The sequence below is a fragment of the Hemicordylus capensis genome, chromosome 5 (genome assembly GCF_027244095.1).
Source record: "Hemicordylus capensis ecotype Gifberg chromosome 5, rHemCap1.1.pri, whole genome shotgun sequence".
NCBI classification, from domain to species: Eukaryota; Metazoa; Chordata; class Lepidosauria; order Squamata; family Cordylidae; genus Hemicordylus; species Hemicordylus capensis.
The window spans coordinates 258,676,719-258,704,533 of record NC_069661.1 but is presented as its reverse complement, the minus strand read 5'-3'; the positions used below and the strand labels follow the sequence as shown (position 1 = coordinate 258,704,533).

Sequence of the window (27,815 nt, the reverse complement as noted above, 5' to 3'; positions counted from 1 at the left end):
CTAGAGGTGGAGCTTTGGGAGGCCAGAAGCTACCACATTCAATTTCCCACCGGCTAGAGGGCTGCCGAGACCCCAGCTTCCGTGGAAATTAATCTCGACAGGGCTTTGTCTTCAGTAGGAAAACTACCAGGGAGCTGTTTCCACTTTGACCGCAAACATTTACACGAGAGACTGATGGCCGAGGTGGCAATTACAGGGCACCCTGCAGCCAAGTGCTGAGAAAACAGAGTGAGCTGCAAGGATGCCCCCAATTCTGGAGGGGAAAGGCACTTTCGGAAAACACCAGGCAGCTGGCCTGCCCATTCAAGAGGGGAGATGAAGCCAGTGGGGAAGGGAGTGTGTGCAAACACCCAGGAGATGGGTGGAGGGAGGCAATGAAGGGGATCTGCCTGGATCCAGCCCACCCCTCCCCGCCACACCATCACATGCCCACCACAGGCACCAGGCTCAGTGGCCAAGTGGCCAAGGACGACAGAACTTCTGACCAAACTCTGGTCACTAATAATGAGCTGGGGCCAGGCTGAACTCTGAAGAACCTAAGAACAGCCCTGCGGGATCAGGCCCCTCAAGGAGGCCCATCTAGTCCAGCCTCCTGTTTCACACAGTGGCCCACCAGATGCCGCCTCTGGGGAGCCCACAGGCAAGAGCGGAGAGCAGGCCATCTTGGTGGAGCCTTTGCTACTAACAGGCAATATATACATCTTTAAATAAAAATGGGGGACTGTTCGTGGCAAGAAACAGGAGTTACACAGAGAAGCAGGAAGGAAGTAAAGGATGAACAATCAAGGGGCAGAAGAAGATGGGGATGGGCTGAGAACATTCCCAGTTCCGGAGCGGAAAGGGCTCTCTAGAACAACACCAGGCAGCTTGAATTGACGTGCCAATTCAAGTGGGGAGAAGGAGCCAGCAGGGAAGGTTGTGCATGCAAACACCCAGGAGACAGGTGGAGTCAGGCAGAGCGCCCCCAAACCATGAGCCGGGCCCTGCAGCCCAGCGTGCCTCCGTGCCTCCGTGCAGAGGGGTGGGAGTGGTTTGCTCCAGGGCCTTGCAGCCATTCCGGCATGAAGATCACTGGGAAGCCAAGAGGAGCTTGCCGGAAGACCCCCTTCCCAACCTAACCCCTTAAAAAGAGAGACGGATCCCTGCCGCACACACACACCGGCGGAGCTGCCAAAAGGTCCACGATGCTTCCTTAGGCTGCCAGCTTGGCAATTCCAGGAATGCCCAACAAATCTCACACCGCTCAGGGCCCATTCCTAGGCATCTCCTTCTGTCAAGTGCCTTGGCTTGGAGACATGGAATCCACAGCAGCAGCATGCAAACAATGAATGAGAACCAAATGCATGGGTGGGGTGGGATGGGGAGGAGGAGTCACAACTGATTTGGGTACAAATTGATTTGGGATCTGAATCTAGCTGATTCAGGTGACTTGGAGACAAAACAAATCACCCCTGTGGTCCATTGGCTAGATTTGGGTACAAATCAAATTGCACCCGATCCGATTTGAATCAATTTGAGATTCATATCTCTCCTATTAATTTCCCCAGATTCCCAGTTTTCATTTAAAAAAAAAGATAAACTCTAGCCCTTGTAGAAGTGGAGTTATGGAACAGTAAGTGTGGTCACTACTTTTTCAAGTGTTTGGATTCTTTGGTATATAATAACTTCCCCTCAATGAATCCCTATGAGGATTCATTACACAGCTTCACTTCTTCCATTCATTTTGACTGTCTTTTGGACAGTGGAACATAGAAACATAGGAAACTGCCATGTACTGAGTCAGACCCTGGGTCTATCTAGCTCAGTTTTATCTTCACAGATTGGCAGAGGCTTCTCCAGGGTGGCAGGCAGGAGCCTGCCACCCTCTCAGCCCTAACCTGGAGATGCTGCCCGGGAGGGAATTTGGAACCTTCTGCTACTCTTCCCAGAGTGGCTCCATCCCTTATGGGGAATATCTTACAGTGCTCACACATCAAGTCTCCCATTCATATGCAACCAGGGCAGCTCCTGCTTAGCTAAGGGGACAAGTCATGCTTGCTACCACAAGACCCGCTCTCCTCCCATGACAGTGCCAACTGTCAGCTGCCATGTGCTCACTACAGCCCCCTCCCAACTGCAAGGCAGTGGGGTACTACTCAGTTTATGTTCCAGGATTTCCCCCCAAGTGTTTAAGCTCTTTGGTGTCTAATAACCTTTCCTCATAATGAAACCCTATGAGGATTCATTACACACCAAAGAGTCTAAACACCTCAAAAATCCCTAAGATATAAACTGAGTGCCCAGCGGCTTGTTGCGTAGTTGGAACATGGGATGCCACTAATTCCCCACCCCCCACCTGCAAAGCAGTGGGGTTAAAATGAACAGAAGAAATGAAGGTGTGTAATGAAGACACAAAAGAATCTAAACACTTCAAAAATAATGACTGCACATTTTACTCCATAACTCCACTTCTACAAGGGCTAAAGCTTAGCTTTTTTTTTTTTTTTAAAGAAAGCTGGAGATTCATGTGAGGGTTAAGATATGGCGATGTCGAATCCCCATTATTTCCTACAGCGTAAATGTTCAAAATCAGTAAAAAGTAAAATAATTCAAGAGCACACCTTAGAGGGAACACTGCTTCCCACAGAGTTTGGAAAGCCAAGGTCTGGGGTTGCCTTGGATGCTGAAGATCCCATCCTGGAGGCGTGGGGTGCCCCTGCAACATCTCTAGCCCCAACCCCATCCTATGGCTCCAAGGGCCAAATCCACACACCTCAGGACTAATGTGGCCTTCTGGCTGGTCTCCTGCTGATGGTGCTGCAGGTGCAATCTTTGGGACGCCCGTCCGTCTGGCAACATCCACCCTCCTTCCCTGTGGTGTTTTTGGCGAAGCCATTCCATGATCCCGCCCAGTTTTTTGAATGGTGCTTTAGTTACATTTATTCCAGTCCGGGAGGAGAGGCGGGGCTAACAAAGAGCCAGCAGCAAGAGCCCGGAAAAGCAGTCTGCGCATGCCTCTGCATGCAAGCCCCATCTCATTAAACGGTGAATATTCCGGATTCCACTCCACAGCCTTGTCCTTGCAGACCACAACCCTTGCCTGGATTCTACAGTGCCATAATTGGCAACAGGGCACTCAAGGGGAGTAGCCATGCATCAGCCAGAGAGTCAGGATGAGGCCAGCCTGCTGGGACGCAGGGGAGAAGCTAGGGATGTGCGCGGAACCGGCGGGCAGCTGCTCCAGGGCGGGGGAGGGTGCTCCTTCTCATCTCCCTGCGTTTCCCCTGCTGGCGCTGCACTTTAAGAGGGCCCGGCGGGGCGGCAGCAGACTTCCCTGCTGCCCCATGGCCTCATCGGACCAGAAGTACTGGGCCCAAAGTGCCCGCGGGCGAGTGTGCACGTGCCCAACGACCCTTTTAAAGGGCAGCCACCCGAGGGGGTAAGAGCAGCCTCCCCACCCTGAAAGGGACCCCCCCCCTCCTTCGGACCGGCCCAACCGCCGGTCTTCCGAACCTGTTCGGAGGCCTGCAAAAGGGCCTCTGGTCAGGTCGGTGCACATCCCGAGCAGAAGCCGCAAGGCCAGGTGCTCCTCCAGGAAGCCAGAGTCCCCCTGCAAGGGGCCCTGACGGAGCCGCGGGGCTGGCCGTCTCGCTGGACTCCAGCTCCGTCCGGCCTCAGGGAGGGCAGCTGTCGGACAGAGGCCCCTCCTTGGACGCCACTGTAAAGGACACGAATGAGAGAGGCGGAGGGAGAGGCTGAAGGCCAGCTGGGCCGGGGGCGGGGGGGGGCACCTTCTCACCTCCAGCCGCTGCTCTCCTGTTGGCGCTGCTCTGACGGACGCCACTCGGCGGCTCAAGCGCTCTTCACACAAGGGCACCAGCTCCCAGCAGGTGCCAGAGAGGAGGGCAGCCCACCTCTCCCCTCAAGGCCCAGCAGGGCTGCTGCTGCCAAGGTTGCCAGGCGGTCTTCCAACAGGGGAGTGGGAATGGGCTGAGGTACTGGGGGGGGGAGGAGGAGGAGGCAGCCGCTGCAGCCCCTCCCTGACTGTCCCTGGCTGGCGGAGGACAAGAGGGGAGCCTGACTTGCAGCAGGAGGAGGAGGCAGGCAAGGGGCCGGTGGGGGGGGGGCAATGGGGGAGCAGGCAGCGTGACTCCGGCCTGGAAAGGGCCCCACCACCCCCGGGAAAAGAGGCACCATCCTCCCCTCTGCCCCCCCCAGTCATCACCATGGCGACACGCTCTCTGCACGGAGAGGAACTCTGAGGCTTCCAAGCACTCCTGCCCGAACAGGAAGAGGGATTCTTTCGAGAGATGTCCACAACACCATCCTGGTCTAGGGACCTTGAGGAAGAAGGGGCTGCCACCAAGCCTGCTGTGCCCCACAAACACTCCCCTCGACACCACGGCTGGCTGGGACTGGCGTGAGACCCAGACCGCCCCACGACCGGCGACGGGCTTGGCAGGTCCTGCTCGGGCTCCCACTGCCACCAAGAGAGACAGCAGGTGCCCTTCCCGGGTCTCTCTCTCTCTCTCCCCCTCTCCACTCACGTTCAGACAAGCATTTGACACAACACATACACTGGCTGAAGCAGGCTTGAAATAGTCAACGCATTTTTACGCCGCAGTTGCCATCGATCATCTCACAAGCTTAGAATTGTGTCTCTTCATGGTTTCAGTTATTCCTCATTGTTTCCAGCACCAATGTCTATGCTTTTAATATGTTCCTCAGACATCTGTAAACTCCTTACGACGGAACGTTGATAGAAAAGTGAGGAAATATCTCAAAGAAGAGTGCCCACTGCCTTCACAACTGCTACACTATCATTATGCACACATTATACTCAGTGGGTGCCCAAGATGTCTCTCTGCATGTGCAACTGTCGTGAGAAAGAGCGTGCGCACTGATTTTCAAAAAGGAGAGGGTGAGCTGGTACCCTTGCTAACGCTGTGCATAGGTCACCCTTGGCACTGCATGCATGAGCTGCTTACCAGCATCGGGATGCCCATGTCGTTCAAGAGGGGTATCGGGGGGGTGCGGGGGGGGGGAGCTAAGGAGCCACGCTCTGCTTTTGTACTGAGCAGCAGCAGAGCTGTGCAGCAATTTCCACTGAACAGGATGTGTGTGGAGGGACCCATTCCAGGCAGGGCTCCAATCTTCACCCCCCCCCACCCGCCCTTCAACATTACTACTGTGGAAGCTGTTGCAGCCAACCGGTCTGTGTGCCAAATAGTGCAGAATGCAGGCCTCATCCCAGCCTACTTGCCCAGGGCCAGCCGGGGACACTTGGCCGCTCATCCCCGCCCCTCTGGGCTCCCCCCACAAGCCCCCTCTGCTGCCAGCAGCACCCAAGGGGACCTGGCAGGAAACGGCTCCCTCTTTGGCCCTGGCAGGCTGCTCCCCACCAGCCACGTCGTGCAGGAGGGCCTTGTCCATCGCCCAGGTCCCTTGTCTCGGTGCGCAGACATCCCTGCACACGCCCGCTCTTCCTTTCCCACTCTTATTATTCCTCAGCTGTCACAGACCGTCTCTGCCATCTGTTTGCTAATTTTAAACTGGAGGCACATCTCAGTGTTCTGGAATGAGGGTAGTGCCCCACCCCCCATATCGCCCCCGCCCGTGTGCCTACCCAGGCGGACACTGCTGCAGGGAGGCCACCGCTCCCAGGGCAGGATTGCGCAGCCTGCTGGGGAAGCAGCCTGGAGGCGACTCTGACCACTGGCCCGGCGACCAGCTCAGCAGCACGCGGGCACAATCACAGTGCTGGGCGGGGGCTAGCAGGCCATCGTGGCCCGTCCCCTCTGGGTGCAGGCAAGCCAGAGCGAGGGCATTCCTAGCTTCTGTGCCACACTCTGCCTGCAGCAGGCTCCCAGGCCTCTGGCTGAACCTTGCGGGTGTCCCTGGCTCCTGCCTGAGCCCCTGGCACCTGGTGGCTACTCGGTTGGAGCCTCAGTGTGCTCCTGGTTTCCACTGACTGCCTGCCTGGTGAGTTCCTGGTTCTTCCCATCCCAGATTCAGAAATTGTGCCCCCTGGTGACTGCTGCCCATGGCTCAGCTGCCCGACACTCCGCACAAAGACCTCTCATGATGGACCCACCCTCCTCGATCACTGGTTCCATTGTCTAACTCAGGAGCACCCAACTTCAGCCCTCCTGCAGATGTTGGCCTACAATTCCCATAATCCCTGGTTACTGGCCACTGTGGCTGGGAATTATGGGAGTGGTAGTTCAAAAACAGCTGGTGGGGGGGGGGAGCTAAGTTGAGCAGGCCTGGTCCAACTGGCCTCCTCTTTTCTCCTAATACCCAACCAACACCTACTCCGTTTTCAGTCCTTCAGACCAACCACACCCAAGCCCTTCAGCCTTTCCTCAGAGGGCTTATTTTCCAGCCCCGGCCATCGTCACTGCCCTCCTCAGAACCTGTTCCAATTTGCTGAAATCCTTCTTAAAGTGCAGCACCCAGAACTGGATACAGGACCCCGGCTGAGGTCTGACTAGGGTACAGTGGAGTGAAACCATGCCTTCTCATGACGATGCTTCATTGGCCTTCTTTGCAGCCACACCACACTGCTGACTCCTGTTCGGGTTGTGAGCGGCTGCAGTCCTTTTCACATATACGACTGCCAAGCCAGGGTTCTCCCATCTAGGGATGTGCACGGAACCAGCCAGACCAGTTCGGCTCGAATCTGGACTGGATTGAACTGGCCTGGCCTGGTCTCTAGTCTAGCCGAACCGGGTTCAGTCTGGTGTGGCTGTCAAACCAGGCCGAACCAGTTCACAGGCCAGGGAATCTGGCAAGGATTTCCTTTTACAAGTGAAGGAGATTCCCTATACTAACTGGGGGGTGGGGAGAGATAAAGGTACTGTTATCTTTAATTTAGACATGGCGGGGATGGCAGAGGCGGCTGCAGCCGCAGTGGAGACATTGGTGGCCACGGCAGGGGGTGGGGGGCTCCTCCAACCTTCCCATCGGCCTCCCAGATGACAGCCAAGGCCAGATGCAGCCTAGTTCAGGCCTCTGCACATGTGCAGAGGCCATTTTTGTGACCTCCGTGTCATGAAAATGGCCTCTGCACATGCGCAGAGGCCCAAACTGGGCTGCAGCTGGCCCGGGCTGTCATCTGGGAGGCTAGAAGGGGGGTTGGAGGAGCCCCCACTGCAGATGCCTCTGCCATCCTTGCTGCCTCTTAATTAAAGGTAATGGTACTGCAAACCGGTTCTTAGAACTGCAGCTGGTCTGGTTCAAGCTCAGACTGCCCGAACTGAGTTTGGTTCAATTCGAACCACAATTCAAACCAAGCCGACTCACATATCCCTACTCTGTGGATTGATTCCCCCCAACCCGACCACCAATTTGTGTTCTGAATTTCATTTTGTTAGAACGGAAACTGGCTGAAGACATCAAGGTCATTTTCAATTTTATGCCTGTCTTCTGTCCCTTCCAGATTTGTGTCATCTGCAACTCTGATGGGAACTCCCTGCATCTCTCACCTAAGTCACTGATAAACCTGTGGAAGGATCCTGGGCCCAGTTGGATGGGGAGCCACTGAGGAGCACCCTCGGAGTCTGGCTTTCCACACAGTTCTGAATCCACCTCACCGTCTTATCATCTAGCCAGCATTTGACCAGTTTGCTAACTCAAATATTATGGGGGACTCTCATACTAAAACCAAAATATATTATAGGTAACTCTTCTATTATAACCAAAATATTATGGAAAATTCTTATATTATAACCAAACTAGTATGAGGAACTCTGCCCAACTGCTTTCTTGAAATCAAGACAAATTACATCCACAGTATTGCCACAATCCACGAAACAAGTAACCCCATCAAACAAAGAGATATTTTTAGTCTGGTGGGATCTGTTCTTGACAAATCCATCTATTAACCATCACATTGTTGTCAAAATCGTTACAGACTGACTTTGTCAATCACCTGTTCTAGCATTCCCCTTAGTACTGAAGTCCAACAGAGTGGTCTGCAGCTTTCTGGATCCTCTCCGCACCCCCTTTCTGAAGACTGGGATGATACCTGTCTTGTGGCACTGCACCTGTTCTCAAAGGTGAGGACTTTTCCAAGTCTCCACTGACTGGCAGCAGTTCTCCAGCACCTCAGACAAGGGTCTTTCCTCACTTGACTCACGCAGGTGTAGGAATCTGCATGCAAAGCGTGTGCATCACTCCTGAGCGAGGCCTCCATCCTTACAGCCCCACCTCCACTCAGGGCAACAGATTTGTTAGCACCAGTTTCCAGACCTTCTGGGGCTTGAAGGGAGATGCTTTGACCCATGTGGAGGCGCTGGAGGACATATCTGCAAAGCTGCCCCACGATGACTAAACAGAAGCAGGATAAGTGATGCAAAATGGGCACATCAGTACACTTCTCCTTGCTTTGCATGACTTATTCAGGCTGCAAAGCTTGGCTCTGTGTCAGGATCGGGATGCTTTCCAACACAGACTTCTCCTTAGCCTTGCCTCTCCCTCTGCTGTTTCCCCCCACCCCCACCCCCGAGACAGGGACCTGTCCTTTGGCGCATGCAAAAAGGTATTTCATCGACAGTCCCCTCCACAGCAGTCATCACAGCCTCATGGATAATTCCTGAAGGAAACTGGCAGGCAGGCTCAGTGGGGCCCCTGGGACTTTTCTTGCCAGTTCCTGTGGAAACAAGGGAAAGGGATACAATCGCTTGGAAACCTCCCGGTGGAAGGGGTCCCTTCCATACACCTGCTGTCAACAGCACAAGTGAATGGAGAGTTCTCCTTGGGAGTTGCTTCCCTCCCCTTTTTCTATAACTTGCTTCTTCAGGAGAACTGCCAAAGTCAGACCCCAAGAATTTAACAGGCAACGTGGGATCTTCTTGATCTGAGAAGGCATTCCATGGCTAGTGAGACAGTACGGAGCCTCCTTAGTCACAGAAATGATGCACTAGGCTAGAGGAGAGCTGGTCTGGTGGTAGCAAGCATGACTTGTCCCCTTAGCTAAGCAGGGTCTGCTCAGGTTGCATATGACTGGGAGACTAGAAGTGTGAGCACTGTAAGATATTCCCTCAGGGGATGGAGCCGCTCTGGGAACAGCAGAAGGTGCCAAGTTCCCTCCCTGGCAGCATCTCCAAGATAGGGCTGAGAGAGATTCCTGCCTGCAGCCTTGGAGAAGCCGCTGCCAGTCTGTGAAGACAATACTGAGCTAGATGGACCAATGGTCTGACTCAGTAGATGGCAGCTTCCTATGTTCCTATGCCAATACTCTATACAGCAAAAATGGGCAGTCACCTGCTTCTTTGCTGCACCTGAGCACAAAACACATATTGAACTGCAGGGACGGCGCTTCGGGCCCAAGAGCATGACTGCTGTGCAGTGGGACGGCGTTCCTCATAGCAACACACTGATTAACAGTGATGCGTCTATGAGGGAAGTCGGGACCCACCTGGCAGGGGACGAAGGGGCTGGAGAGATGATGAGCATGGGCAGGAAGGAAGCCGGGAGCAGGAGAGGAGGGGGCCTCCAGGGCTTTGGAGGCAGCAGGCTGGAGGGGACAGAATGGCCGAAGTTCCCATCTGGACCGATGGTTCAGTCAAGCTCTGCTCTTCCTTATGCTGACCCTGAAAAGAAAGACTTGGGCAAGAGCTGGAACATGTTTCCACATGGAGAGTTGGGAGGCCAAACACCAGAAGAACGGAAGACATTTGCTGAACCTCCCAGCTGCAGAAACTGGAGAAAGAGGAGGAGGAGGAGGAGGAGGAGGAGGGGAGGATGTCTTGGCGGGTGGTGCCAGAGCAGGAAGGTATGAAAGGGGCACAAGGCAGAGTGCGCAGCAGCTGCTCCGGCTGGAGAGCAACGCGTCGAGCCCAGCACCTGGCAGCCTTTGGTGTGGTCCCTGGCTCAAGACTCCAGCAGTGCCCGTCCCTCGTGGCTTCAGAGGAAACGCTGGCAGGGGAGCCCCTTTCTGCTCGGGAGACTTCCTTCGCCTTCTCTGCCCCTCCCTCCCTTGGGCTCTCTGCACACGGGGCGAGGGAGGGCCTGACAGCCCCTTGCCAGGAGGAGAGTTTCTGGTGCCTCCCATTGACTTGGTGGGGTGTGCATGTGCAAGGGGTGGGAGCGACAGACCGAGCCACAGAAGCCACCAGAGCAGTCACTTGAGGCAGAGGCATTTTTCAGAGAGGTAAGAGCCGGCCGGCAGGCTCCAGCATCTAGCAACGGCACCAAGGCTGCTGCTGCTGCTGCTGCTAGGGTTGCCAACACCGCCTTGGCTGAAATCGGGCAGGGACTCTGAGGCGGGCCGAGGGCATAGCCCCCTAGGGGCAGGGCTGGTCTCTTTTGGTTTTTGCTTTTAAAGTGGCCGCTGAGTGGTGGCGGAGTAGGACAGCAGCAAGAACTTTCCCGCCTCCCCAACACTGTGAATGGCTGCTGCAGGGCTCGCTTGGACGGGCGCACTGCAGCTGAGGAACTGGAAGCAAAGCACTTGCCAGTGAGTGAGTGCCTGACGGAGGGAGGGAGGGAGGGAGGGGCCGAGTCGGAGAGAAGGCGGCGGCAGCCATTCACATCGTTTGGGAGGCGGGAGAGCTCTCACTGCCATCCCACTCCGCCGCCGCTCAGTGGCGGCTTTAAAAGATTTTTTTTTTAGTGGTAAAACAGCAGGAGAAATTGAGTCCCGATCAGGATGAGAATTTCTCCCAAGGAATGAGGGACATGGCACACAGTGCAGGACACTTGGCAACCCTAGCTGCTACTGAGTCCCTCCCTGGTCCCATCGTTTAGGGGCAGCAAATTGCCTCAAACCAGGCACAGATCGGTGAAAGCTTCAAGAGAAAGGAATTCCCAAACTCCCTTTTAAAACAAACAAACAAACAAACACCCAACTCTCCTAATTCTCTTCACCAGAGAGCCCTAATCTTGTGAAGGAGGCCCTGACCAGAATAAATGGTTCAAGAGCTAAGCCAAAACCACGCTGAGCAGCAATGCAGCCTGGAAAATTGCAAACAGCTCTGAAAAGCTGGCGAGGTGCAGAGAGGCAGGGAACCACAGGACTGGGAAGCAGGGGCATGGGAGGAAAGGGGCTCAAGCAGGGCTGCACACCTTCGTCCCCACAGCTGTGTTTGGAGGACAGCTCCCAGCATCCCTGCAGACTGGTGTGATGGAATGCAGGCCTCCCTCTTGGCTCAAAATGCCTTCCACTGTGCCCTGAGGGCTCCGAAACGGGGGACATCCTTCCCTTTTATTAGTGAATGAGGGCAATCCTTGCCTTTGTCATCCAAGGGACAGAGCCATCAAGGTATAGTCTTAAAATATTTTTCACAATAGGTAATTGGCTCAAGCCAGACCCACCTTTAGACAGGTAAGTTTAGGCCCATTAAGGAGACTGATTGATTAAGTGCCGTCAAGTGGGTGTCCACTCTTCGTGACCACAGAGATGGATTCTCTCCAGGAGGATCTGTCTTCAACTTGGCCTTTCAGGTCTCTCAGTGGTGCCTTCATTGCTGTTGTGATCGAGTCCATCCACTTTGCTGCTGGTCATGCTCTTCTTCACTTTTCTTCAACATTTCCCAGCATTATGGATTTCTCAAGGGAGCTGGGTATTCACATAATGTGTCCAAAGTATGATGGCTTAAGCTTGGTCATTTGTGCCTCGAGTGAAAATTCTGGATTGATTTGTTCTATGATCAATTTGTTTGTTTTCCTGGCTGTCCACGGTATCCTCAAAAGTTTTCTCCAGCACCAAAGTTCAAAAGCGTCAATGCTTTTTCTGTCTTGCTTCTTCAAAGTCCAGCTTTCACATCCATAGACTGTCACAGGAAAAAACCATGGTCTGAACGATTCTAAACTTTGTGGGTATAGACACATCACAGCATCTAAATATCCTTTCCAAGGCCTTCATTGCAACCCTACCAAGTGCTAGTCTGTGGCGTATTTCTTGGCTGCTGGATCCTTTACTGTTGATGGTCGATCCTAAAAGGCCGAAGCTATCCACCTCTTCAATGTCTTCATTATCAATTCTGAGGCTGGTTGCTGTACCCGTTGTCATTAGTTTGGTCTTCTTTACATTTGGTCGTACTGTCGTAGTCCCATCTTTTCACTGTGCTCCTTGACTTTCATTACTAGAGCTTGCAGATCATCCGCATTCTCAGCTATCAGAATGGTGTCATCAGCGTATTGCAGGTTATTGATGTTTCTTCCTCCAACTTTAAAACCATGCTCTCCTTCTTCTAATCCAGCTTCCCTCAGTATATGTTCAGCATATGAGTTAAATAAAAAAAGAGATAGTAGACAGCCTTGTCTTACTCCTTTGCCAATCTGGAACCAGTCTGTTTCACCATGTTCCGTCTGGACTGTGGCTTCCTGTCTTGTGTTCTCCATTAAGGAGAAGGGACATCAAATTTGGAGGGGGAATCTTAAATCCAGATTGGCTCCAAACCAACGTGACATAAGAGACACGCCAGGTGTTTTCACTGGATCTAAGAGCCGTCTAACCTGGGAAGGGGAAGACAGCCCTTCTCTTCTGTATTTGCTATTGGGGCGGGGGGGCTAACAGAGTTTCCCCATTTTCCATAGACTAAATTGTGTCCCAAAGGAGACACTGTAGAGATTAATGCTCTTTCAGTTAAGGACCTGCCTATGACCTCAGTTGTAGTTAAATAGTTTTGTATTTTCTTTTGAATTCCTGTGTGTCTTTCTTTACTCCAGTTCCCCCCAATTCCTTATTCAGTGTGCAACTCTTATTGCTTAATAAACTTCATACACTTTGAAGTGGCTTCAGTCTTCAACTGGTGGCAGCCTCCCTTGAAGGAGTGGCGTGCTCTCAAATTTCTCTACTGAGAGTAAAGTTGAGCAGTTGAGTCCGTGTCGACTCCTGGCGACCACAGAGCCATGTGGTTTTCTTTGGTAGAATGCAGGAGGGGTGGACCACTGCCATCGCACAAGGCTTCTAACAGGCTGGAGAGTCACGGCCAACAGGTCTGGCTGCCTTTTCTCCATTTTTCAAAAGGAAGGTTCACAAGGTTGCCTCGTTTCAGACGGACTGCCCCACTTCAGCCCTCCAGGGGTTGTTTGGCCACAGCTCCCATTATCCTTAGCCATTATTGTGACTCACCGGTCAGGGGAGGGGGGGTTACTCTCTGTCTGTCTGGCGCAGTGAGGAAGTAACTTGCCTAGGGAGCAAGAGGTTGCTGGTTCGAATCCCCACTAGTCTATTTCCCAGACTATGGGAAACATCTGTATTGGGCAGCAGTGATACAGGAAGATGCTGAAAGGCATCCTCTCACACTGAGCAGAACCTTGCCAGAAGTGGTCCATCAAAAAGGCTTAGCAAACTCTGCGTAGGGAAGCTGGAGGGTCATATTTATGCGGGGAGAGCCCCTGGTGGCTGGCCAGGAGAGCAGGTGCCTAGCCGAAGGAAGCCTTGTGTGTCATTCCTGACGAGAAGAATAATTCAGGAAACAAGCAGGAACTAGGCAGTTCTGGCTAACCAAGACAAGACGTTGGAGTGGCAGGAGTCATTTCCACAACCAGATGTTTGCAAAACTTGCAAGCGGTAAGGTTTCATTGAACCTTTCTGAGATACATTAGACTCGATGGGACTAGCTTTCTAGAACCTTGCAGCATGGGCCCAGAATGAGAGAAGACGGAGCCAGAAAATGCAGAGCGATTGCCACAGCTTGGTGGTGCCAAGAAAGCACAAGCAGTGAACTCCATCATAAGAAGAGCCCTGCTGGATCAGGCCCCCCAAGGAGGCCCATCTAGTCCAGCATCCTGTTTAACACAGTGGCCCACTGAGCAGGAAATGGTGTCCCCATCTCCTGCCATTGCTCCCCTGCAACTGGCATTCAGAGGTACCTTGCCTCTGAGGCTGGAGGTGGCCTATTGCCACCAGACTAGTAGCCATTGATAGACCTGCCCTCCATGAATCGGACTAAGCCTCTTTTAAAGCATCCAAACTGCTGGCCATCACCACATCCCATGGCAGAGAATTCCATAGATTAATTATGCACAGTGTGAAAAAGTACTTCCTCTTGTCAGTCCTAAATTTATTGACAATCAGTTTCATGGGATGACCCCTTGTTCAAGTGTTGTGAGAGAGGGAGAAAGTTTTATCTCTATTCACTCCATTTCAAACTGTGAATAATTATACAGACCTCATATCATGTCTCCCATTAATCACCAGTTTTATAAACTAGAAAATCCCAGGTGTTGTAGCCTTGCCTCCTAAGGAAGGTGCTCCAGGCCTCTGATCATCTTGGCTGCCCTCTTCTGCACCTTCTCCAGTTCTACAAGGTCCTTCTTAAGATACAGTGAGCAGAACTGTAAGCAGAACTCCAAATGTGCCCACACCATGGATTTGTAGAAGGGAAGTTTTAATTTCAACCCCCTTCCTAATGATCCCAAACGCCTTGGGGTTGTTTTTAATGAAAGGTGGTATAGAAATTCAACAATAAAACATAAAATAAAATCCTGAACCTGGAATTTGCCCCTTTCACACCTGACATTGCTATGTAAGCCTTGTTCCCAACTAGACTGGACTTCTTAGCTTGACCTTTTGCTTGCTTTGACCCTGACTTCTGCCTGCTCCTGCACAGACCTGACTTTCTGGCTCTCGACCCTGGCTCATTTGACTCACACTTGCCCCTCACCCAACCTGACCCTTGGGCTTGTGAACTTGGCCTCTCACCCCTGCACTGCTCTTGCAAACGAATCCTGGACACAGGACTGGTCCATTTCAGCCTCTGCAGGTCAAAATAGTTGCGCAGAATGAGGTGTCCCCCCCCTGCTTTTCTTTTAAAGACTTGGATCTCTGACTCTGAAGCAGCTCTTCCTGTCGCTGAAGTACCCTGCGCAGCTGCCCGTCACACACGGTCTCATGCAAGCCTTCTTCAAGGGAGGAGAGCAGCGCCCCAGTCAAGCGCTGGCCCTAGAAGGAGGGCGGCCTCTTTCTCTGTCTTTGGGTGAGGGCCTCTCTGTAGGGCTTCCTCAGCCAGGGGGGCTTCCTGTGTCTTCAAGCCCTGCTGCTGAACCTGCACCCATCTGCCTGACAGACAGACAGACAGACAGACAGACAGAGAGCGCTTCCTGGGACCAGCAGAGCCCAGCCCTGGGGCTTGCACAAGGCAGTTCAAGGTGTGGGCATCCAAAAGAGAAAAGTGCTGCTTCTGCTATTTGCCAGGCTCCCTGGTCAGTGCTGAAGTGACCAGCTAGTACAAGGATAAGGAGGCTCCATGAGGATGCAGGAAGAGACCACATCCAATTTTGTAATGAGACAGAATGAATGGGCGGTGGTGCATGGAGAAAGAATGCTTTCTGACCAACTATTTCAGGAGGAAAGACGCTACTTTGATTAACAGGTGGACCATGAAGGTCCTAGTGTGAGGCCTGGGCTGAGGAAGGTGAAGGAAATGGAGCAAACCATCCGGAGGAGGAAGATTCAGACAACTTCCACACAGTGGCAGGATTCACTCCCCCTCACTGCACAGCCATCAGCAAGGAAGGAGCCTGCTTGGGATTCTGTCTCGTGCACCGAGCCTGCAGGGAGAGGAGAGGTTATCTGTGTTTCAAGGAGATGGTTTTTAATTTGCCCACTTCCCCCAGCCTGGCCTTGTCAATCACGGCTCTGCAGTCGGCTGGGCCCCTTTGTTATCAGCCCCACAGCCTTTCCACACACAATTCCCCATGTCCGTGTGCTGGGTGCACAACGCAAAAGGAGGCGGCGTGGAGGAACACCACAACCGAGGAAACAGACTTGGCAAAACGGCTCTTGGGGAATCTCTTTGCCAGTGCGGAGGCCATTGGTCAGGGCCCAGCCACCTGGGAGTCCTCAAAGCGCCTTGGGGGCAACGGACCAGCCGCCCCCCAGCCCTATGAGCTCCCGCCATGCTTCCTAGGCTAGGCACTTGCTCTCCTGGCCAGCCACCAGGGGCTCTCCCCACATAAATATGACCCTCCAGCTGCCCTACGTAGCATCTGCTAAGCCTCTTTGATGGATCACTTCTGGCAAGGTGCTGTGCCAACACAGTTGGGTATCCAGAGTGTCATGTAGCCCTGATAAGGAAGCAGCTGCAATGCGCGCGCACACACACAATGTCAACTCAAGCTGCCACTTTCTACACACTGGCTCTGCACTGAGGTCAGCATTAACTGACTCCTTGCAGGATTCGGAGGTGATTTTGCCCTGCAGATGCTCGAGATGTGCCAGGGTGATCTGCCTGCCTCTCCTGGACTCAGCTTCTGACCATTTCCCCAGCTGCAGTTTCAAAAGCGCAGGCGACAGCACAGGGCCTAGAGAAGGATGTCGGCTCAGTGGGTGGTCACGACATTAAAAAGTGCATGTGCATACGAGGCGCTCTCTCACTCGGTGTCACACTCACACACCACGCCATCAGAACCCACTTGGTTAGGAGGACAGGCGGGGGCCAAACTCACGTGGCTTTTCTTAGGGGGTGCTCATAGACATCTTTGGCATGCAAACCTGCTGGGGAGACTAGGCAGGCCTTTCTAGACCAGGCAACAGCTTCAGAACTGGGTCTTTGCACTGTGCCAGGTGCAAGGTCTCCCTCTCGTCAGTGAGCTCTTGGCCACATCCTGAGCATAAGAACATCAGAACAGCCCTGCTGGATCAGGCCCAAGAAGGCCCAGCTAGTCCAGCATCCTGTTCCGCACAGTGGCCCACCAGATGCCGCTGGGAAGCAGCCCTCAGGCAAGAGGGGTGTGCATGCCCCCCCTCTCTCCCCTGCTGTGACTCTCCTCCAACTAGTTCTCAGAGGCATCCTGCCACTGAGGCTGAGGGTGGCCTATAGCCAGCTCTTGGGAAATCTCTTTGCTAATCTCTAGAGCAGACCTGGCCAGCCACAACTGCTCTTCGAAACCTGTCCTGTCTTCTAGCAGAGCCTCAGGAAGATGAGCCCGAGCCCATCCTCCATGGGGGCAGGCAAGTGGGGGTGGGACGGAAGGGAGCTCCAGCCACCGGCAGTGGGGGGGGGGCAGGAAGGAGCAGGGCAGAGAGACCTTCTGCTTGCAATGGCCAAGGGAGAGCACTGCACTGGCAGCCTCCCCAAACGCAGTGTGTGTGCTCACCTCACCCCACCCCGCCCCAGTCCCAACCTTCCCTTTCGCCCCTGCAGAAACACCCTCTCCATGAATCCCACTGTTGGGATCTGGAAACAACGTCCCTGAAATGCAGGCCGGGGAAACTGCAGGACTCCAATCCAGAGCCCGTCAATGCTCAGCTGCAGCTCTCGGCTTTGTGCCTGGGAAGCAGCCCACGTGGCATCCCGCTGCCAAGCCAGAGGCTCTCCCATGCCCAGCCTGCTGGACTCCCCCACTTCCTGCCAGCCCTTTAGCCCCCCGACCAGACAAGAGAGCAGATCTCTTTCCATCAGGAGTAAGTCAAGAAGCAAGTCAAGCAAGCTTTGGAGAGGAACCCATTTTAGGGATCAAGGGTAACATAACCCTACCCCGCATTGACAGACTGTGGAAATGGAGGCTGGGACACGGATCTAGCCCAGGGGTCTCCTGGACACAACCACGGCATCCCTGGTGCCAGTGAGGATGACTAGGTGCAGAGAGGGAAGGGATGCCTTCTGACTGCATGGAGAGGGAGGTGAATCCACCACACGAGCAAAGCCCACCCACCATGTCCGTGGCAGCTGAGCTGCTGCACCCTGGACCTTGCCTAGGCTCAAGAGTACATGTGCGGAGGCCATGCCACTACGTCCGGGCTCCTGGGGGCAGAAATGCTGCTCCCCCTGCAGCACCCTCATCAGCTCTCAAACTGGTTCGCGGTTGGACTGAACTGGTTTGTCCAAACCTGGACTGGACCCTGAACCCTTGGTCCATGCACATGCCCAATTCAGAGGCTGTGCACCTCTGAATGCACATGCTGGGAACACAAGGTCGCTGCTTCTGCCCCCACTTGGAGAGCTTCCCAGGGGCATCTGGCTGGCCACTGGGGGAGGTGGGCCTTGGCCCCATTCTGCAGGGCTCTCCTGATCTCCACTCTCCTCTGCTGCGGCAGTGCGTAGTGTTAGCCTGGAGCCCTTTGACTCTGGGCTCCACAGCAGTCAAGCCAAATGAGAAGGAGGCTGAGCATACAGCCAGGCGGGGCCCAGGGGAAGGAAGAGCACGATGCTTCAGCATACAAAGACAGGCGGGCAACCCTTCCCTGGGGTGGCTGGTGAATCTGCAGTTACCACAACCACTGGAAACCCAAGGACAGGAGCCCAGCCCCGCCTCCTCCAACCCACAGCCTCCTGCCCTCCCTCTCGTTCTTCCGGGATCACCCACTCCCAGGGCAGGCTCAGCTCTGGCTCTCCCCCCTCCCTCCCCAGCTGCCGTTCTCCCTCATATGGAACGAGCCTCATGGAGTTCATTATGATGGTGTAGACATTAAGGTGATGGTCCATTGTGAAGAGAACTTGCCTCTCCCTCCTCATGGCTCATACTGGAAGAGGCCGCTCTCACACTCGTAAATGCCGGAGAACCTTTTTGTTAATCAGTCAAAACTCCACTCAGCTCAACGTTACTATTGACGTCTTTTTTGTTCCGGGACGCTGATTAAGCCACTGCCTAGCAACAAGCCATGATATCGGTGGTACAACGTTCCTTGCAACACTGGTCACCCCAAGAGACACGATATTCTGCTTTCTGACATCCTCTCGCATCAGTCCAAAGGGAGGGGGCCCAGAAAGCACCTCTTGCAAAAACCTCCCACTCTTTCCCACAACTAATCATCAGGGCCGGTGATGTCCTGCAAAATGGCAGAGGAAGGCAAGCCTACTGGAGGCCTGCAGGCTGGAGGCAGAGGGGCACAGGCACCACCATGGGGCTCAGCCCCAAGCAACCTGTGCACCAGACCGCCTAGGGCTACTGGACTGGGTGGCAGGAAAATGTAACCAATAGAAATGCCAAACTCTCCTGGTCCAGGACTAGCCAGCCGACCCTCCATGGAAATCCCGACAAAGCACTCGTTTTCCTTCCTTAACCATTCAGTCCAGCTATTTCCTCTCTTTTTACAAATGTCAATCCAGAATCTTGCGAGGTTAAAATTTCACTTCAAATTATGGTGTTTGGGCAGAAAACATTTCCCCTCCAGTTGCCTCAGTGAGAAGTTAATTACAGATCATGTGAAGAGCTCCTCCCAGGGGGCTGCAGCTTAAGGAATTTATGACCACAAGGGGCAACCATTGGCCGCGGCTTTAGATGGCTTGAGCAAGGGATTCAGCCCCATCTCCGGTGAGTTTCTTTCTGTCTTTCCATGGCTACTAGCCATGACCGCTCCAAGCAGCCTCCAGGATTAGGGATGTGCACAAAGCACAATTCACAGCACCTCAAAAACAGAGGAGAACAGGGGCACAGCTGCTCCTCCGCCGCTCGCTGCCACGTCCCGTATTGGCAGCCCTGGCCTCCCGGCTAGCATTGCGTACCGACCGCGCTTCCCCCAGCTGCCCCCATGTGATGCTGGCAGGCACATGGCCCTCTGCGCAGGTATGGCGGCCCTTTGTGTGGTCAGCAATGGTGGGGCAGTTGGGGGAAAGCTCCACTGGCCACGAGAGCTGGAGATGGCAGCTGGGGGCTAGTGCTGCCGAGACCGGAAGTGGCGGCAAGCGGCGGAGGAGCAGGGATGCGCTGCAGGGATGCGCCCTGCTCTCGGCTCTCTTCTAAGGGCGTCGGGGATGTGCTGCGAATCGTGGTTTGAATGGCTATTTGTGCACATCCCTGTCCAGGAAAGGTTTCCCCCCTTCCAGCTCTCTGTAGTAGGAATGTCTCTGGCCTGCTCAGGCCCGCCGTCAAAGGGAGGGAAGGAAGTGGGAGAGAGCCCATGTTAGGAGTCTATCTACCCTGCTCTTCTTTCGCCTGGACTCAGAGGCGCCTCAGAGGTGGTAGTGCCAGGACCCGGGTCCTTTAGGCCTGAAAGATCAACGGCCATTACAGCAGGGGTGCAGCTAGAATGGAGCGGAGGGGTTCAAAGAAGCCAGGCCCCCTAGCTCCAGGGACCCCCCCCCAGCTCCACCCCTCTCCATTTCCTTCATTATCTCCCTCACTCCAAGGGCTGTTGGGGAGAGGGGTGGACATGGCCCCCGCTCCCCTAGCTACGCCCCTGAATCACAGTTGGGTAAAAACGGCGACGCGAGGGCTTTTCTTCACATAAGGTAGTGGTGCAGCCCTTGGGAGGGGTTGTAAACATGGCCCTCAATCGGGGTGGATGAAAATCAATGTGGTTGGGGGGTTTTTTTGGTAAACAAAACAATTGGATTTTTAAAACTTAAATTGGATTTAATTTTTTTTAAAAACCCATTTGTAAAAATAGAACCTAGATAAAACAAATCATCCCAGATAGAAATCACAACCTGCAATTATATTCTATACACATACTTGTGAACAGCAGTCCAAGGAGATGAGAGATAACAGACCTGTCCTGTCCTGATCTGCAGCTGGCAGACAGGCTGTACACAGTCAGACCCTGACCTCTCCCTCTCGCTCAAAGTGCAAAGGCAAAGGAGGTGGGGGTGGGTTAGGGTTAGGGTCTGAGATCTGAGCAAGGAGAAGGATGGATAGAAAGGCAAGGGGAGGGAAAGGAAAGGGAACTTTCACAGAACATACACACAGCCCAGCTGGATCAGGCCCAAGAAGGCCTCTCTCGTCCAGCCTCCTGTTTCCCACAGTGGCCCCCAGAAGCCTCTGGGCAGCCCACAGGCAAGAGGTGGGGGCATGCATGGCCCTCTCTCCTGCTGTGTCTCCCCTGCAACTGGGACTGAGAGGCATCAGGCCTCAAGTTAACAGCAGTATCCTCTTTTGCAGGTGTAGAGAGAATTTTTCTTCCGTTGGATTAATTCATTCTAAACTGAGAAATATTGAATTGTTGTTTTTTAAAAAACTTTACATTTCTAACTAAAATATTTAATTAAAAATATATGTGCATGTTTTGTTAAAATATTTTGGTTGGTTGAATGTAATGAGATGTTCAAGATATTGTTAAAATCAATAAAAATTTAATGATATATATATATATATATATATATATATATATATATATATATATATATAAAATATATATATGTTGGTTGATGAAGAAAACTAACCAGAATAAACAAACTTCTTAGTATTTGTTTAGTAGAGTTTTGTTTTGTTTTGTTGGAAGCAATTTTGAATATCATACTTTCTGATTACCCAGAGAGATAAAATGTTTAAAATGCATGAACAATCCTGCCACTTAAATTAGCTGAATGCACTACTTTTTACACTGGAATATGCTCAAGAAAAGGTTTACATACTCCCCCCCCCCCCCGCCTCCATTTTTTACAAAAAAACTCTGAAAATCATCATCTTTTAACCATTTTTGTTCTCAACAGATTTTTAACACTCAATAATCAGACCAGTAATTCCAAAATGACATCATGCCCAAGAAAAGCAGAAGATCTTTCTCAAATCCCAATTTACTATGATTCCAATTTACTATATATGGTCATTATGCCTTAACAAAGATAATACTTGAAGTTGAAATCCTACACATTTCAAACTGTTCTTTTACTTCTCTTTTGCAAGCACATTAATAAAAAAAACCTATTACATACATTGAATGTCTTGAACTTGATTACTAGGTGTAATCTATGCAAAATGATTTTGCCTGGTCAGTGACAGGCCTTTCTTGCTAGTTGCTTCATCATATATAGCGTGTACCTTCCTCCTAAAAACAAAACCTACTTCTATTGCTGAGTAGTGATGAGTATATACCAAGCCAGGCGGGAGGAAGCAGGGCTGTGGGAGGGTGGCAGGAAGGCAGGGACGACGATGGGAGGCAAAGGAGGGCAAGGGCTAAAGGGCTGATCAAGCCTCAGGCAGTGGGGAAGGGAGGGGTGGCATCTGGAGGTCCAACCATTTCAAGAGGGCAGGGCCAGTGGTGAGAGCAGGCTGCAGAGTGCCTGGGTGGGTCCTCGGGGGAGAGGCAGGAGGCCTCGTGTGGAGATGCCTCGCCAGCAGAGCGGCTGGCCCTTAGCAGGCAAAGGGCAGGTACCGGGACCAACATGACAACTACACAGAATCCTCATGACTAGTGATTTTAAAAAGAATTAAAACGGAGTCTTCTGGAGAAGTGGTTTAACTCAGCGTTTAAAATTGATTTGATTTAAATCAAACCTGCCCTTCATGTGATTTCTGAGGGGTGCATCTCTGTGAGATGCGGCTGACAAGAGCCCCCATCTCTCCTGAGCCCAGACTCTAGTCCTGGGGGAGCCAGTACTGGCTACATTTTGGGGCCCCTTTGCATTTCCAGAGGGGTTGCGTTGAACCAGATGCCCAGGAGCACCTTAAGGAACTGACTGGGCAGGGCAACTTCTAGTAACAGCTTAAGAAAGAAGCAACTGATCAAGAAATACAGGTGCCTTCATATGCCAAAAAGCAAGAGCCGAGAAACTGCTTGCTCGTGTTGCATGTCAGCAGAAGCGCCCCTCTCGCTGGATCAGCTCTGCAGCACCTGTCACGGCCAGCTCCGCCCGAGCCCTCCAGGGCTTCCCTGTGCTGATCATCAGGGAAAGGGCACCATCTGCCCACAGGAGCTCACTGCAGACTCAGCCCCTGCCTGCAGAGCCAGAGCGTCAGTTCCCCACAAGGAAGATGGGGCAGCTTAACCATTCATCACCCTCGGCCAGCTGCTTCCTCTCTTGAAAGGCATGCCAACCCCAAAACTGGCTAGCTGACAAATTGTACCTCCAAATACTCCCCTGCCCCCTTGCCTCAGATGGAAACCATTTTTCGACATGGCTTATTATGGTGACTATGATGACTTCAAAGTTCATTGTCCACTTCCAAAGCCCCCCCCCCCCACCGACTCAGACAAGACTTTAAAGAGACAGAGAGAGATCAGCTGGTGGCCTCCTCTGGTAGATGGGCTTTCCTCACCCCTCCCCTTCAGCAGCTGGGGCACCAAGAAGATAGTGCCATGCACCATCCCCCGTTTGAGCCGTGCAGGTGTCCCGAGCCTGAACTGCCCAATGCATCTCCCTCTGTGCAATTAAAGGGGGGGGGGGAGAGAGAAAAGGACAAAGGGGTCATTGGCAGAACCTCTCTCTGCCTCCAAGTGAGGCTACAGGACAAGACAGCCTAGGAAACGCCCACTTCTTATAGTCTCCCATGGCCCACTGTTGCTGTGCTGGAAATCCTGTTCATCTGTAATCGCACCATGTAGACACAGAACCTTGTAGCCAGAGAGTCTCAAGATTTCCCCCTTTCTTTTAAAAGGCAGTTTTCTCACCTCAGTGAAATTAAGAAGAGAACTGCTGGCTTCCGGTTCCGATTTGCATTTCCACGACCTGATGCTCAGCAACAAGGCTGCACAATGGCCTTTGCTCTTCTGTATCTCATCACAACTGCTTCTCCTTACCCAAAACTTGAAGAAACATTGCACAAGGCAAATACCACCACAAGCCATCTGCCCTGATGGCTCTGCCCACAAGACCCAGCTCTGCTCCCACAAAAGGGAATCCATGCCACCACCACTGCCACAGGCAAGCAGCACCAGAACATCTTCCAGAAGTTGGGTCAGCTTTGCACAGGTGCATTATACAAAGTGGCCAGGAGGAGAAACCCCCAGCCATGCAGCTGAAACACAGCACATGTGGAAGACAGATGCGGGAGAACTGTGTAGTTTCCCTGGGAGCTTCCAGGGGATGGCACTTACCTTGCCGAGGGTCATACTGCCGCATCTGCACCTCCTCCACACATTCTGCCGGGAACCAGCCGGTCCGTCCTTTCACTGTTCCTTCCCAAAAGCCCCCTTCTCCAATACTGAGCACTATGGACAGAGAGAGACAGAAGCAAGCTTGTTAGCGAAAAAGGGTTAGTGTGCCGTGTAAAGGCTGCTAAGAAATAAGTGGACGGAGCGGAGAACAGCGCAAGAATGCTGCCCAAATACAACTGTGGTGTCTACCACAAGACTGCCCCCTGGTATTCCACACTGACTGCTCCAGAGTAACTGCCATCACTTGATTCCACACTCGTAATCAATTTGCCCCCCTAACTCTAAACATGGCTAAAAGGAGCAAAGGCGTAACTTATCTGTGTACCTTGTCTTGACCAAAAGAGCAAAGGGCCCCCCCGCCCCCCGCCATGCAACAACAGCCTCGGCTGCTTGCAGCCTTAACTGCACACACGTAAAGCCAGGAGGTGAGGAAAGAGGCTGGGGCCAGAAGAGGGAAAGAAGATCAGGGACCCAGTGAGAGACCGGAAGCCCCGATTTCTGACACCACCAGTGGACCAAGAGGCTGGCAGTTCCATCACATGGTGGTTTGGCCTCCAAGTTCGTACCTTCATTTTAACAGTGAACAGCAACTTCTCATACAGCTCCTGCCACTGGGAAGTTCCCCAATAAGAGGGTGTAATCTATGACCTTGTAACAAAAGGCAACAGCAGTTTCTAGCATTCACATTTCCTTCCAATTACTGCAGGCACCAGGTGAAGGCTGCAACCTGGGAATCCGCCCTCCTGCTGCCCATTCCGCAAGAGCCCCTCCACACTGGCTCAGAGGTAACCACGGCTGCCTCTTGGACAGGAGACGGGCCATGGCTCAGCGGGGGGGGGGGGAGACCCTGGCAGGAAGTCCCTGGCTGAGTCCTCCAGGATACACAACTTGACGAGTGGGACTGTGAAAGGCCTTCGTCTCCTGCCAGGCCAAGCAGACAGGACTGAGCGAGAGGGTGTAAGGCAGGCCTGCTCCACTTCGGCCAAACTCCAGCAGATGCTGGCCTACAACGCCCATCATCCCTGGCTACTGGCCACTGTGGCTGGGGATTATGGGTGCTGTAGTCTAAAAACAGTTGTGCGGGGGGGGGAGTGCTGAGCAGGCCTGGTGTAAGGGTTTGGCTTGGCATGAGGCAGCTGCAGAAGCTCATCACCGCAGCTGTTCAGAGAAGCACATGGGCAAGAGCCCTGGGCCTGCAGACTGTGCTCCATTTTCACATCAGCAGCAACTCCAGGCCACACTGCCAGCCCTTTGGGAAACCATGCAGTTGAGGAGGAGGAGGAGGAGGAGGAGGAGGAGGGCGCTGCACAGCCAGAATGAGAAGTCGAACAGGGCTTGGATGAATTGGGACCAAGGGTCTGCACCTTCCAGAGCGTCCACAGAACTGGTGCAGTCTGGCTTCTCCATGAGCTTCCGAGGAGGGGATCAGCTCTTCCTGCACACCCCCTTCACGCAGGCATCATCGGCACATCGGGGCTCTTCGGCCCCTACAGAATCACTGGCTTTGATTAGTAGTCGCCCCATTGACTCTCCAGCTCACGGACAAACCATTCCACATGCCTTAAACAAAGATCCTGAAAGTACAAGGCCATTCACAATCATACTGGCCACCGAGAGATAGGGAAGGAATGAGGAAGGGGAGTAGGTGCCACTTATTAGAAGCTTTACTCCGCTGCAAATCGATATGCATTCATGGCGACATCCGAAGGCAGAGTGAGCATCTTTGAGAAAATGAGCAAAAATGCAAATGGGGGAAAGTTGGTTAAAACAGGAGGTCTTGGGAAAGGGGCTGGGAGGCTGCCGAGGACCTCCGTTTCCAGCCACTCCCCCTTTGGGGCCTCTCTGGCCATCAATGCCTGTATCCAGACAGGAGGGGGCTGGCCTGGGAAAGAGAGAAAGCTCTCCAGCCGCTGAGAAGGGGGTGCCGATGCTGGGGGAGACAGTGGCTTGTGGTTCCCAAGCACCACGCCCCCTCCCCCCCTTCAAGGCCTCTGCTGACCTCTACCCAGGAAGCCCCCCTGCCGGCTGCCTCCACAGAAAGGCTTCTGCCAGCCCCCCTCTCTCCGCCAAGCCCACTTCAGCCCCACCTTTGTGCTCAGCCCCAGCCAGGGACTGAACCTGGGAGCTCCTGCCTGCCAAGCACCGGCTCGGCTACCCAGCCCACAGAAAGGACCTGCCCACACAGCCCCCCCCCGCTCAGCAGCACACGGGGGAGGGAGGGAGCCGCTTTGAGCACATCTGATTCAAGACAACCCCCCCCAACTCCAAGCCGAGGAAATCCTCCTGTGGTCAGGCAGACGTGCCATTAAGCTGGCGTATGTTTGGATTCTCCGTTCATGGGACCAGAATTATGCCTGAACTTCCTACTTCACACAAGTAGCCGCCCTGAGCCATTTTTGGGAGGGTGGTATAGAAACGCAATCCAATCAATCACTAGGTTGTAGCTCTTCCAGAAGACAGACAGCCATTTGGAAGGGTAAAACCAGAAGAAAGGGAGCCCCAAATGGCCTGGGCCAGGGGGTCCAGCTCTAGCCTCCTCCGGCTTCTCAGGTCTCCCCTGGCATCGCGCCACCCCTTCAGGTTTCTTTCTGCATCCAGAAGGGCCTGAAGGCGGCTTGAAAAGGATAAGAGGCAAACTCTTCCGGGTGCCAAAATGTGGCTCTGCTCAACTCCGCCGGTGCAACCCCCCCACCAGGGATAGAGAGACCCCCCCAGCCCGGCTGCAGCAGTTCCAAAGTGGCAGCAGCTGGAGGGAGCTCAGGACTGTGCTGCAGAACGGCTGGAGCAGAGGGCATTGGGGTCATCAATACAACACAAGGGTTCCAGTTCCAAGTCGGGGCTGGAAGTGGCAGGAGCTCACCGGAGAGAGTGGAAGAAACCACTCCCATCAGCTCCGTGAAGGGGATGACCTAGCAGGCAGGAGCAGCCCTTCCAGCGGCTTCCGGGGGGCCAACCCCAGCAACTCCCCCGCCCCCCGGGTGAGCTGGCATTCTGGTCTACAGACGCCTCTCCATCTCCCACCCTGTGGCTGCTGCCCTACATGTTGCTCCTGGCAGTGGCTTTGCTTGTTCGCAATTTAAAATGTAATCAAAGTAGCACATTTGCAAACGCCCAATTAATCTAATAACCAGGCTGCATGCTGTGCCTCTGGCAGGCATATGTGGGCCTGCAAAGGAAATGGGGAGGGGCGTGGCTGGAAGAGGACTGTGCTGGGATCTTCCCCACCAGCAGAAACAAAAGGGAGGGACAGGCCCCTTGCCAAATGAAACCCACCCTCTCTCCACCCCCACCATATCCCAGTATACCTATGAAGAGGTCAGGGCACCTCTGCACAGCCACATCGGAGGAGGGAAGCCAGGTGCTCACCCAGCTCACCTCTGACCTCTGCTGCGCTGCCTTGTCAAAGAGGTCAGTGGCTGGCAGAGGGGGATTTCAACAACTTCTGCCCGCCCACCCACCCTGCCGAAGCTGCCATCCAAAAGGAGGTCTCTGAAGGCTGAGCAGTCCTCAGGAAGATATTTCCAGGTGACACAGCTTCCAGGGGAAGGGGAGGAGACGGAAATCTGGTGCTTCATTTGGACTGAGTTTTGTTGTGAACAGGTTTCCAGGGCTCTCTTGAAGGCCAGCAATGAACCCAAGCTACGGATTTCTGATGGGAATGAATTCCATAGCCCAGGAGCAGCTACAGAGAAGGCCTGGTTCTGAGTCGCCACCAGATGTACTGGTGGTAACTGGAGACGGATCTCTCCAGATGACTTCAACGTGCGATGGAGGTCATACTGAAGAAGGCACTCTCTAAGGTAACCCGGGCCTAGGCCATTCAGGGTTTTAAAGGTAATAACCAGCACTTCAGCACTTTGCATTTTGCCTGGAAACGTATCGGCAGCCAGTGCAACTGCTTTAAGACAGGCATAATATGGTCTCTCCGGGTTACCCGAGACCAGTCTGGCTGCCGCAATTTGAATGGGAGTTTCCAAACTACGTACAAGGGCAGCCCCACATAGAGCATATTGCAACAGTCAAGCCTGGAGGTCACCAGATGCACCGCTGTTTTGAGATCGTTCTCTTCAACGAATGGACGCAGTTGTCAAATCAGCCAAAGTTGATAGACAGCGCTCCTGGCCAT

At 53.4% G+C, this 27,815-nt stretch overlaps 1 protein-coding gene and 1 long non-coding RNA gene across 22 annotated transcripts in view; one reads left to right on the top strand and one right to left on the bottom strand.

Annotated features, from left to right (window-relative positions):
* The window catches only part of SHANK3 (SH3 and multiple ankyrin repeat domains 3), a 463,679-nt gene that overhangs the window by 147,502 nt on the left and 288,362 nt on the right, over positions 1 to 27,815 (bottom strand). For all 21 annotated transcript variants that reach the window (XM_053255561.1, XM_053255566.1, XM_053255564.1 and 18 more), the window contains one exon: positions 23,630 to 23,743. In XM_053255561.1, coding sequence (XP_053111536.1) covers positions 23,630 to 23,743 — 114 coding nt within the window. The remainder of the gene's footprint in view (positions 1 to 23,629; positions 23,744 to 27,815) is intronic.
* LOC128327187 (uncharacterized) lies at positions 3,309 to 7,728 on the top strand. The gene is made up of 3 exons (XR_008308518.1): positions 3,309 to 3,418; positions 4,708 to 4,900; positions 7,421 to 7,728. It is a non-coding gene; the product is annotated as an uncharacterized LOC128327187 (long non-coding RNA).